This window comes from Lissotriton vulgaris, chromosome 2_1 (genome assembly GCF_964263255.1).
Source record: "Lissotriton vulgaris chromosome 2_1, aLisVul1.2, whole genome shotgun sequence".
In the NCBI taxonomy this organism is placed as follows: domain Eukaryota; kingdom Metazoa; phylum Chordata; class Amphibia; order Caudata; family Salamandridae; genus Lissotriton; species Lissotriton vulgaris.
Window position 1 is genome coordinate 1,210,278,698 of NC_141687.1, and position 12,677 is coordinate 1,210,291,374.

Consider the following 12,677-nt stretch of genomic DNA (forward strand, 5'->3'; position numbering starts at 1 on the left):
CCCAGCCCCAGGCTTTGGCATCATCTCGGTCCCAGGAGATGCTACATCTGAATGGGAAGTAAGGTGTCAGGGTTACTGCACAGTGGGATATAAAGACAATGTTGAATGTCATTATGGACAAAATTAGAGAGCTAAAAGCTTCCAAAGAAATTGAAATTGCAGCCTTGCACCAACGGCTATCTAAAACAGAAGAAGGAATGGTGATCTTTTCAGAATGAATGCAGAAAGCCAAATCTACAATTTTGCAACTTGAGACCAGGTTAGCGCAATGCAGGAGCAAGTCAAAAAAGTAAGGAAACAAAAGTCTCCTTTGGAAAATAAAATTGAGGAGCTAAAAAATCCCTTGTGTCGCTCTAATCTATGCCTGGCTGGAGTTCTGGAGGGCTATGAAGGTGTACAGGTCCTTCAATGGGTAGATTTATTCATCAAGATGCATGTTTTGCTCCGTATTATGTAGCTACAGACATTTCTTCAGTAGCTATTTAAGGGCAAGGGACTGGTGAGGCAGCATATTTAGCTTGGCAGTGGAAAGAAAGGCAATCTTTTGCTTTAAACAGAGGCTTCAATTGTGCTTTGTGACCTGACCTGCCTTTCACCCTTTCTACTGGCTCTGTGTAGTGGTGGAAATCATACAGCAGAAGACTACAGGTACAAATAAAAGTACGTTTATTCGTAAAGGTCCACCATGTCCACCCTCCAAGGGATCCAAGCTGCAACTGACTATACTGCAGCCAGGTGCCATGGAGAAGGAATGCTGGGCATGAGCCATAACAAATAACAACAATTACAAAACTAAACACGGTGTGAGGAAGCGCATGTGCTCAGGCAGTGATAGCTGAAATACGATGTAAACAATAAGAAAGGACTACATAGAAAACTGCATCATCTTCCCCCTTATAAACAAAACAAAAATAAAATAAAACAATATCAAATTTAATGCACATAAAAATCTCTGTATTTTGCCGGCATGGAAACTTTGTGACAAATCCTGACATTCCCTAGATGTTTATTACATAAGTACCTTTAGAGGACCTGGGCGGAACACATTTTTCTGAATTACCTGTCAATGTTGATTCAAATCTATTTAATTCTGCACTCACTTTAGGAGAAATACTTGAAGTAGAAATGTTTCTCTCTAATACAAATCAATCATCACTATTTTGACTTCCATTTCCATTTTTGCGTGGGAAGTTTCTCAGCTTGCTCAAGAGCTAACCTCACAAGGGCTCTATTGCTCCACCAACTGTCTCATTAAGCAAGACTGACCCTCTTGCCACTCTAATGATTTGTATTGGTCCAGCAAAAACGTATTGTCCCTTTTTCACTCTAGTGGGATATTTGATCCACACCCAATCAGCAACCTTAAAATCAATATTTTTAACATTCATTTTGTCATAGTGAATTTAATGGGCTGACTAGACCACAGCCACTCTCTCCTTGACCATCTCAGAGATTTTACAATCTGGACAAATTTGACATCTGGATGTTCTCTTTCTTAAACAAAAAAGAAATACACCAGTGGGAGAGTGTGGAGTCAGATGGTACGCCCAAACATTTTTCCTTAGAAAATCTTCCACTAGAACCCTTCTAGCCAAAGCGGGTTGTATTCCTTCCTTAAGAAACCTTTCCACCAGACCACTTGAGATTGGCAAGTATAAAGTCAGCCTCAAATGTCTGATGTGATGGTTCTGAACAAACTCCTTCATTTGTGAAGACACAAAATGTGGTCCGTTATCAGTGACCTAATCCTTTGGTGGCCCCTCAGTTTCGAAAATTTTACTTCAAAATGTGATATTTGTGGCAGTACTAGTGGTTGGAACACATTCATAAAAAATAACATTTTGAGAAATAATAAACTAAGACCAACAAAATCTCTTGTCCAAGGGCAAAAGATCAAATGGGCCAGCAAAGTCGAAGGCAATCTTAGGCCACACCTCATCAGGTAGTGGAACAGTGTGCATCGGTGCATGATGAGTGACCCTGTGTCTGTCAGACAGTAAACAAGTACTGTAATCATAAATCCATTTTGCAACTTGTGAATCTAAAGAAGGTCACCAAAAGAACAGTTTTACGTTTTTACAGGTGGCTCCCACCCCTAACTGACCTAGGTGAACAGCTTCCAAAGCTAACAGCCGAAGGAGGAACAGTGACATAATTATGTAAGATAAAGTCATCTGGAACGGATAGTTCACTTTCCTCGTGCAAGAAAGTTCTGAGGGAAGCAGGTAATGACCTTTCCCTGAGCCACCCTTTTTGACAAAGTCCATTACAGTAGTTTACAAATTGTCTTCTTCAATAGCAGACAGCCATTCTTTGCAAGAGACCAAACCAGAAGAGCTCATTATGTCATCTAAAGTGGCTACCACATATTCTACATCTTCACTATCTTCTGATTATTGAAGATCTTGAAGTGGCATTCTAGAAAACAAATCAGCTCTAGAGTTCTTCCCATCAGGAATGGAGTCAATTTTGAAACTGTACTCCTGGAACTGAGAGTGGTGTCTGACAAGCCAAGCCGAAACCTTTCCTGATCCATTGCCATTAGGCAAATGTATAAGGAGTTTGTGATTGGTAGGTAAATCAAAGCACATGCGCCTAAGAAAAGTTTTAAACTTGTCAATGGCCCATAAGCAGTGCCTCCCTCTCAATAGTGCTATAGTGTAACTCTGGAGTCTTCAATGAGCATGAGGCAAAGGCTACTGTATGTTCCCTGTCATTGAATTTTGAGAGAACAGCCTGTATACCAACTTGGCTGACATCCACTGTAAGTATACATTTGCTTTCAGGTCTAAAAGGGGACATAGCTGGTGCATTAGTGATTATTGACTTGATTTTACCAAAGGCTTGGTCAGTTAGATCATCTGAAATGAACTGTACATCTTTTTGCAATAGTTTCCAAAGCATTTGTACAACCAGAGCATACCCCTTGATAAACCTTGAGTAGTACTCGCTCATATCAAGGAATGACCTCAAGGTGTCTTTGTCCATTGCTGGAGTTACATTCTGTATAGCTTGAACTAAAGACGATTTGGGATTTATGCCATTGTCAGAAATGTGGTGACCCAAATAGTCAAATTCCAGCTTCAATAAACAGCATTTCTCAGGCTTGTGAGTGATGCCCACATCCTTAAATACCTCCAAAGCTTTGTTAAGTATATTCTTATTTTCTGCTACTGTGTTGGAAAACACTAATACATCCTACTGGTAGGCTTGGGTATCGGGTATGTTAGACAAAATGGAGTCGATCAACTTCTGGAAGATGCTTGCAGCAGATTCAAGACCAAACAGCAACCTTAAATATTTGTAAGCCCCAAAGAGAGTGACACAGGGTGTGAGGCCTAGCAAATCTGATGCAATGGGACCTGATGATGAGAAAAATATTGTACCACAGATATTTGCCAATAACTCATTTATCTTGGGGAAGGGGTGACAATATACAATCACATTCTTGTTAAGAGTGTGCAAGTCCACACAAAGCCTAAAGTTCCTATATTTCTTGCGTACAACAGCAATGGGACTTACATACTCTGAGGAATCTATGAGTGCAGTAGCACCTTCCTTAACCAGTTTGTCGAGTATGCTTTTGAGTTCAGACCTTACAGATAAAGGTCCTGGCATAACGATATGAAACACATGTATGGTAGTCATTTAAATTGTATTCTGTGTTCAAATTTGTGGATGTAACCACATTTTTTATTGAACATTTCTGGGAACTTCTGAATTACAACTGACAAAACACTGTCCCTTTGGTTACTAATTGATGCCACCAGAATGTGATCACCATAACAGAATTTGGTGAACCAGGAACAAGTATCAAACCCAATCTTGCTAAGTTTTCCCTTCCCACAATATGTTTACCTTTCTTAGCTACATATATCTTGGTGCATTTTTGCTTTCCTAAACATTCCAAATCCTCCCGGGACAAAACAACCATGTTAACATGCTGATCTCCATATGCCTTAGGAGAGAAATCAGGAGCAAGTAAAAACTTTGTTTCACCCCATGTTTGATCATAAAACGTATGCAAAACAATTGTAGTAGGTGCCCCTAAATCTGCCATCATATTGAGTTTGATAGAACCAATACACACATCGCATAGTGGACCTTTCACTGGTTTTTACTTCCATTGAATCTCCCTCACGTGTGAAGTCAATCATTGACAAAGCCTGTGAACATTCATCCATGAGAGATGCGATCGCCACAGTATTCACACGAGTGCCATCCCCAGCACTCCTGCAGACCCCTTGGAATTGTCCCATTTTATGACACATTACATTTTTTTAATAAAGCCAGACATAAGATTTTGTGTAGTTTTGTAATTTTTTATCTTTATAAGACAGTGCATTTACAGTGTCAGGAATTTGCACATAATTCAACAAATGCACAACAGACTCAGGTACAATACATTTGCTGGAAATAAGTGAATGCTCTGTGGCCTTGGCCATATACAATACTTCAATTAGAGTGTGATTGCGAAAGCTGAATAAGTGTTCTTTGATTTTCTTCAAGTGGTGACCCAAAACAAATGAATCCCTGATGAAAGTGTCAAATGTGGCTCCAAAATTAAATTTCACTACAAGAACCTGAGAGCAGAAACAAACTCTTCAATGGACTCCTCCTGAATTTGCTTCCTGTTGTTAAAATTAAATCTTTCGAGCAGTACATTTGGCTGTTATGCAAATTTATTTTTAAATATTGTGGTTGCCTCCAAATACTCATTTCAGACATCGCCATCCCCAGGAGGTGAAAGAGCAGGTAAATTGCCATATATCTGTTGACCTTCAGAGCCTAAGGGCCTCATTATTAGTTTGGCAGTGCTGGAGTGGGACCGCAGGAGTTTTCTCCTGTCTGGCGGGAGGTTCTTTGGTGTTCTCAGGGCAGTGCCAATGAAATAGGCACAGCAGTGGGAAAGTCAAAGGCAGTACCTTCACCGCATGGACTGCGGCAGTCCATGTTTTGCAGGTACTGGTGTGCATGCACACAGGGGGCACATGTTGTGTGCATCCACAAGGGTTGAGGAACGAGGAGACCCCGTTGTTTCCTTACCACCACATTTTTCATGGTGATCTCACTGCTATGAAAAGTGTGGCAGTGAGGAAACTCATATTCTTTGCGGAGCGGGCTGCAGCAGCCCGAGCATATTGCGGGCTCCAGACCGCTGTACCACTGCCAGAGATCTCTGATCCTTGGCGGTTGCAGCAGTCCCATGGCGGCCCAACTACCCGGGTCCTAATGGGGCAAATGGAAGACTGCCACTGCTGCACCCCTACAAGTCAGGCAGTCCACGCATATAAGCCCCTAAATTTCTATATAGAGTCGCTTTTTTTTCTTTTAGGAGAAAATGTTTCTGTGTCAATATCCAGTATAAAACTTTCAAAGCAGTTGAACCATTTCTCCTGTGAAAGTGGAGGTTTTCCAGGAGTTTGAAGAAATGGTTGAATTGTAACAAACCGCTGTATGTTGGATATTTTGATTGCTGAGAAAAATTATTGTGTACTCCTCATCTTTTAATGGGTGCTCCTCCTTAATTTTTTTTTTTTTAATACAAGAAGTAAAATCAAGGAGGTATCAAACGTTTAGTAAAAGCAGGATCGGGCTGACAGGGAATTAGTAGAACTAGCAGAAGTTCAATGCAGGTGACGCTGGTCTTCTGATGAATTTTACGCTTGTCGCTAAATATCTAGTCGTGGACATCACACAGTAGATGACTCCAGGTACAGATGACAGTAAATTTTTTCACAAAGGTACAGGAGCCCACGTCCTGCCTCCAAGAGATCCCAGCTGCAACTGACTATAGTACAGCCAGGTGCCATGGAGAAGGAATGCTGGGCATGAGCAATTACAAATAACAACAATTACAAAACTAAACATGGTGTGAGGAAGCGCATGTGCCCAGGCAGTCAGAACTGAAATATGACGTAAGCAGTAAGAAGGGGCTACGTACAACACTACACTCTGTCAGCAGGCATTGTGACATCAGAACTCGACTGTAAGAACTTACGATAGTTGAGTTCTGATATATTTTCTTCAGAATCTGCAACTGGGTGCATCACAAGTCCACAATTATAAACAAATCAGAGATTATTATTCATATAGGGATTTCAGAATCCTGTCTATTATAATAAATGATTTAACTTGAGAGTTAAACTTGTATAATCAAAATGTTAGTGGCTGTGGTAACGTTAACTTGACTGTAAGAAGACCTGGAGGAGTGACTTCACCTTACCACCTTCCTGTAGATCAATTTAATTTTATACACACAGGGTGAAGTCCAATATACATGAAGGAGTATTTTAAACTCATGTGGACCAAATAGGGAAATGAAATTTACATCAATCCAACGGAAATTACCTTTCAAGTACGACAAGCTGTCTGGTAAACAGTCTTAGAATCATCTTTCCACCTCCAAACTAACAGCTCAAATTTAATGAACCTTATGAATAAAATAAAAAAAGTAACAGTGAGACAAGCCATGTCTGCAGAGAGCGATGTCTGATGAGGGATATGACACAACAGGGGCGATGAACAAATGGAATTTTGATTTAACACCAGCTCCGAGCGTAGGAGATTGAATTGCAATATTATCAGACATGAATGCATCTTCTCTGCGCAGCAGAACGTGGCTCAAACTCCAGCAAAACATCTGTCTTTGTCCTTCTTCGGTTTTTGCAAGTGTTCTGTTGCTGTGCATCTGTTACTAGCCAAATCCACTATACTTTCTCTCATTCTGTTGTTGTTGTTTCCCTTATGAAGTTCACCTTTGCATGTTATTCACGTCTGTGGTATTTAACTTTCTTGTCTCTAGCTTTCATCACCCTTGTTTTTTTGCCCCAGCTCTCTCTGCACTTTACATTTTCTTACTCACTTATCTTAGGCACTTCTGTTAGGGTGACAAAACGTAAACATCGTCCAAGCTATCTTCAGGAAGTTTTTTTTTTTTATAGTTTTCACTAACTTCAGGAAGTTAAGGTCGTTTTTAGAAATAAACCTTCTAAAAAGGTTATGAAATGAGCCTTCCTTGGGAGAAAATTGTCTCAAAACCAACTTTAAGTCCCGGAATGGGTCTCCTAAATGAAGTTTTGATGAGAGAATAGCCCTTCCCTTAAAAAAAAATGTGTATAGCTTAGAATTTTTTTCTAATTGTGGACAAAATTGTAAAATATTTTTCTTCAGTTAATCAGTAATTTTCATGAGAATTGTGTTTTTATGCATATTATGTAGACACTAGTCTACATGTATGCAATTGTATGCAATTGTTTTCCTTAACTGTAAATTACTTGCAATATACGAGTATCAATGTATTGAAATTATGCATAGTATGCATAACCCAGTTATCGAGGTTTGCACAAGTTTACACTTGCAAAATAATTATGCCCTGCATTAATCATTTCTTCAAAGTTTAATAAATGCTGCATTTTGTCAGATTTCAACCTAAAAATGTATGCCACACTCCATGTCAAGTGCACAGTTGTCAACATTTGCAGTTCTGAACATTGTTTTTTAACCTATGCTTGCTTTGCTAAGTGCAGCGCTTGCAAAGTTTTTGTTTTAAAAAGGGCTGCTTCATTCTCCACTCACAGCAGTTGCCACAAGAGGAAATGGTTGGATGGTGCTCTTTAGTATCCATTGCCACAAACCTGCATGTCCAGGGCCACAGCCCTAATTCATCGCCCTATGCTCAGCAAAGTCAGTGCCTTCTCCTGGCAAGGTCCTGGTTTGCTTGCACTTACCCATTTGGTGTCCCCGGAGCACAAGCACACAAAAGCCTCACCGCTCATCCCCCATCCGAAAAAATGGTCCACTGTTTTGCTGTTTTATGATGTCCTTCCCTTGAGTAATGAAACATTATGCTACTGGAAAAGTACCCAATCACTTTTGTAAAGTCAGGTGAAGTCAGAAATATTCTCTCACTTTATCTGAAGCAAAATGTCCAACTTTTCTCAAGTTGGATGGCAAAATAATCTCATTCATGCACTCCTATAGATGTTGGTGGACATTGCAGTTGTGGTTCAATACGTATATCTTTAATACCCTTTAACAGGCTACTATCCCAAACTTTTCAGAATAAACTTTAAGTTCTTATTAGGAAGCCAAGCACCACAACCAAACTCTGTGTTGACCATGAATATGTCTCATTCTTCTGCACATTCATTAGTTCACTAAGGGTAAGCCAATCTTCTTTAAATGTATCTCACTAACTCATGAAGCTTGCCTCATATCTAAAGATGCCACCTGCAGTCTCAGTTCCATATTCAATTTTTTTTACATAACCTGCTTAAAAAAAACAGTGGTTCTTCAGAGCTGTATTGTTAGCTTTGTTGATCTCCACCCGAAGAGATCTCCACCCACTGGACAAACCTCCTAGGTTCTGTGTGGCATAAAATGTACCATATTAGGTTAAGTTGTGTAAGATAATGTTTAAGATCTCTTTGTTTCCAGTTAGTTGGGCCAAGTGATGCAAGCACGATTGCTTAGCTTTCATACACATGCTGCATTGTATTGCTATGCTTAATTTAGCAAATTGAAAAGGACATGCTGCTAATCACTCATCTTAAATACCAATATCTTTTTTTTAACCTTAGGTGCATGATTGATAACAGGGTGACGCGGGTGGCATGGCTGAATCGCAGTACCATCCTCTACACTGGCAAAGATAAATGGTCCATCGATCACCGGGTGCTGCTCGTGGCCAACACCAAGTCTGAGTTCAGCATTCAGATACAAAATGTGTCTGTATATGATGAAGGACCATACACCTGCTCCGTGCAAACAGACAATCATCCCAAGACTTCTCGTGTGCACCTTATCGTTCAAGGTAAGTGGAGTTGCCTTTGGTGACAGAGTGAGCATATTCATTGTTTTATAGCAGAGAAGATGTTTTGGATGAGGTCCAATTTAAAATGAGTATGGATTTCACCATTGTAAATCAAAATAGATCTATCCAAGCAGCAATTATTAACCCCTTTTCTGCAGCGGACGGCCCCATCTGTCCAACGTCATGGTGGGCATGTGCGTCGGACGGCCGGGAGCCGTCCGATCTGCGCAAGCGTGGAATTTCCCCGCACTGCGGGGAAATTAAGGCCTCGGTCAAGGGGTTAAAGGGCTCCAAGATATCCTGGTATAGCCAGAGATGCAGGGAGAGGACTAAAAGGCTGCAAATGTGGAGATCCCCATATAACTGCATCTGCACCAGCCTTACAGACTCTGACCTGTTGAAAAACTTTTTGAGTTCATCAGTTTACTGGATTGCCAGAGGGGCACTGTAAATCTATACAGCAGACCAGCAATGCTAGCCTGGTAAGCTCCTTTTTAAATCTGTAATATTACCTCAACACATCAAGTTCATCTCTTCAACAAAGTTCAAAAGGAATACAAATGTATATATATTTTTAAATATGTATCTCTATCTGTAAATAAATAGAGAAAATAGAGAAAAATAAATACAGAAGTGAAAAATAGTGAAGGAGGTGATCCGGTTCACACAAACCCATAGGTAGAAAGAAGGTTGTAGGGAGTAGTATTTGTATTGAAACATTTATACAGTGATGGATACTCCTTTGTGAGGCACTGAAGCAATTGGCTAAATGGGCGGCATGCTACAATATGTTAGGTGTGTGGGTGAAATGGTGCCGTCTTTGTCTTTGATCCTGTATACAAAATATTTCTGGGTCTTGTATGATGACTAGAAGGTGTGGTTAGCGTGTCATTGAACTCAGCAAATATCATATCATATCCGATTGTCATTGTGAGATACATAGAAGAGGTCATAATATGTTGTTAATTTGGGAGTGTAGTGGTGGATTAATCAAGAGTCCTCAGATTGGCCAGCAGTATGTGTCCAGTCTTCTTCAGTTACTCCATTCCTGTTCAGTTAGTGGTGGTTGGTTTATGGGCTGGTACAGTAACGGTTGAGGGACAAGACCCATATCATATATGTCCTATGTGAGTGTAAGAGGATTACGCAGAATGAGGGAATTACTATGCTGCCTTTATGGACTTTAATCATCTGCACACTGCTGAGTGTTGTTGTATTGGCGTAAGTGTGAGCCAGAAGGATTATATGTAAATTAATATTACTTTATAATACTCAAGACACCCCCAGGTCTGCTTCTTATAACTTACTTCGAAAGTAGTGTGCTGATGAACTGGTTCATATCTTTGGGCTGTAAACTGTAGACTGAACTTTAAGCTGCAACTATAATTCTGGTTTCTCCCAGGGTGTGGGATGATGTAGTTACCTTGGAATACCCATGTTTTCAACTTTCTTCTAAAGTGCACACGCTCCTGAATGTTTCAAATCTTGCCTGCTGTCAAGTTTCAGAGATGCTGTCTTGGACTGAAAGCCGGTGCCAAGCTCCTTTTAAGTACTGTCTACAACAGGACAACAACAACCAAGACCTAATATAGAGACAAAGCATCACTGCAAAACATCAAAAAAGAGAACTTCTGCATAACATATGGAATGATATGACATAAATACCATATTTCCGGAAAGGAAGAAAGGGAATCCTCCTTTACGCTTGCTACCTAAAAATAATGCAGAAACACTGTGTGTATGATATAATACGCACCTGATGCTGTAGTGCAACAAAAAAACAAATCATGCTCCAATAATTACTATGCCATTAGAGACGTTTCCCCTCATAAATATCATCAAATAAAATCCATGTCCATGTCTATCAAAGTAGTTTGTGAACCGCGGGAATGTTTTTAGGACGTCCCAAAAGTGAACTCTGGCCTTGTAGAGATCCAAGACTTATTGGAACAGGGCAGCTTGCCCAGTCATAATCACTTGCCCCAGGTAGGCATTAACAGTAGAACGTTTAAAACTTGTATGATAGAACCGAACTGGATTGGATTTCAACAAAGTTGGTCAGCAACAGAACAGACAAGACCCACACAAAATAATATCTAGTGGGCAGTCCTTCCTGGAGTTGGTCTACTCCACTGGTAATGCAGAGAATTGCACCTAAAAACTCCTGAAAGAAAGTTAAAGGGTGTCAAAGGTTTTCCATCTACTAATAGCCAAAATAAATAAAATGGGAAAACGGGGGAAATATGGGGTTAAAAGAAGAGAAGTAACATATGTGAAAGAGGGTTAATTGCTAATAGGAAATAAAAGGGAAATAAAAAGAAGAGCATAAAAAGGTGAATTACATAGGGGGAAAAGGGGGAGAACTTGAAATAATAAAATAAAGAGACAAATAAATAAATTATTTGAAAAAAACAGAAATTAAAATATTTTTTCTTCTATTTGTTTTTGTGCCATGTTTCTATTAAAAAAGGGCATAGTGGTAAGGTGTCTGATTAATAATTACAAACAATTAATAAATCTTGACTTTTAGTGTTGTAGACCATTGTACTTTTTCAAATGTAACTTGTGAGACACAAATCCTAGGATGTAGAAAAGCAGGCAGCAGATACTGAAAGGGGAAACATGCCCCATTAGCTATGCACAGAAGCACATAGCTACAGCGAACAGGGGTCAACATCTTAAGGATTTGTGGTGCCCCAGACAATATATATTTTGGGCAACATCATTAGAACGACTTTAAAAGTATTACCCCTTTTCAGCTCATTTAGGCCTATGTGGTACCAAACAATTTTGAATTATACATTACAACTTCAGAAATGGGTACACACAAAAGCAGCCAAAAGCTCAAGCTGCTTGGTTTCCGCCAGCCAAATAGTACCAATTGAAATCTTGAACAAACCTTGATAAAGCCATTTTATTTTGAGTTTGCATGTAGATTTAGACGTTTTTACTTGAACAAATACATCTTATCGGGAATTCAGAGTCTAACCAGCTTGTTACTACTATTTTTGGGAAATTATGCTAAGGAAGATTTGTTACATGTTTAATGGGCTAGGGCATAATATTAAAATAAGACATATTTATATAGCACTTTATATTGTAGCGTTAGTGGACAAATAGTTGTAATCAAAGATATATCCTCCTTCACTACTGGTGTGTTTTCTGCAAGAGTGAAAATCAAAGTACTTCCCAGAGAATTTATACCATTACGTTGGTTAAAATACAATACCATTCTCCTAATTTTTCTTCCCCTGCCTTATCACTTTTTTCTCTTTACATGTATGCGCTTCTTGGCTAGACAGCAATCAGTGACCCTGCTAAGTAAAAGAAATAGGATGGACAGGGTAGAAGTAGAAGGTGGTAGAGAGAAGATTTAGAAAGATATGTGAGTTAGGGAGAGAAGTAAAGTAACTAGAGACTGGTTAGGTATCAAAAAGGGAAGATAAAGAGAGTTAGAAGTGGAAGATGGAGATAGAGAAAGAGAAGCAGGAAATAGGTATTGTTTTAAAGTGTGGTAGAGAGGTACAGATAGAAACTGGTGGGGATAAGTATATGAAGAGAGAGGCAGAGGAGTACAGTATTCCAAGGGGTGATATATAGAGATAGTAAATGTAGAAAAAGGGGTAAATTAGAGAGGTAAAGGCTGTGGGTGGTAGAGGTAGGCATAGAGACTTGATGAAAACAAAGAGATGCAAGGCAAAGAGAGATACAAATCAGATGATGTGTTGAGAAACGGGCCCAGTAATGAGAGTAGGCGGGATGAGAGAAAGGGTGAAGAGTAGAAATGTGGGGTGGAGCAAAAAGAGGACGTTGACAGAAATACGGGAAACAGAGAAAGAGAGTGGCATGTTTCGCAAAGGTA

The 12,677-nt window shown here is 39.7% G+C and overlaps 1 protein-coding gene across 3 annotated transcripts in view; it reads left to right on the plus strand.

The window, feature by feature from the left end:
- Positions 1-12,677, plus strand: part of LOC147732397 (neurotrimin-like) — a 1,175,542-nt gene that overhangs the window by 506,740 nt on the left and 656,125 nt on the right. For all 3 annotated transcript variants that reach the window (XM_086956932.1, XM_086956930.1, XM_086956931.1), the window contains one exon: positions 8,583-8,815. In XM_086956932.1, the coding sequence (XP_086813058.1) occupies positions 8,583-8,815 (233 nt within the window). The remainder of the gene's footprint in view (positions 1-8,582; positions 8,816-12,677) is intronic.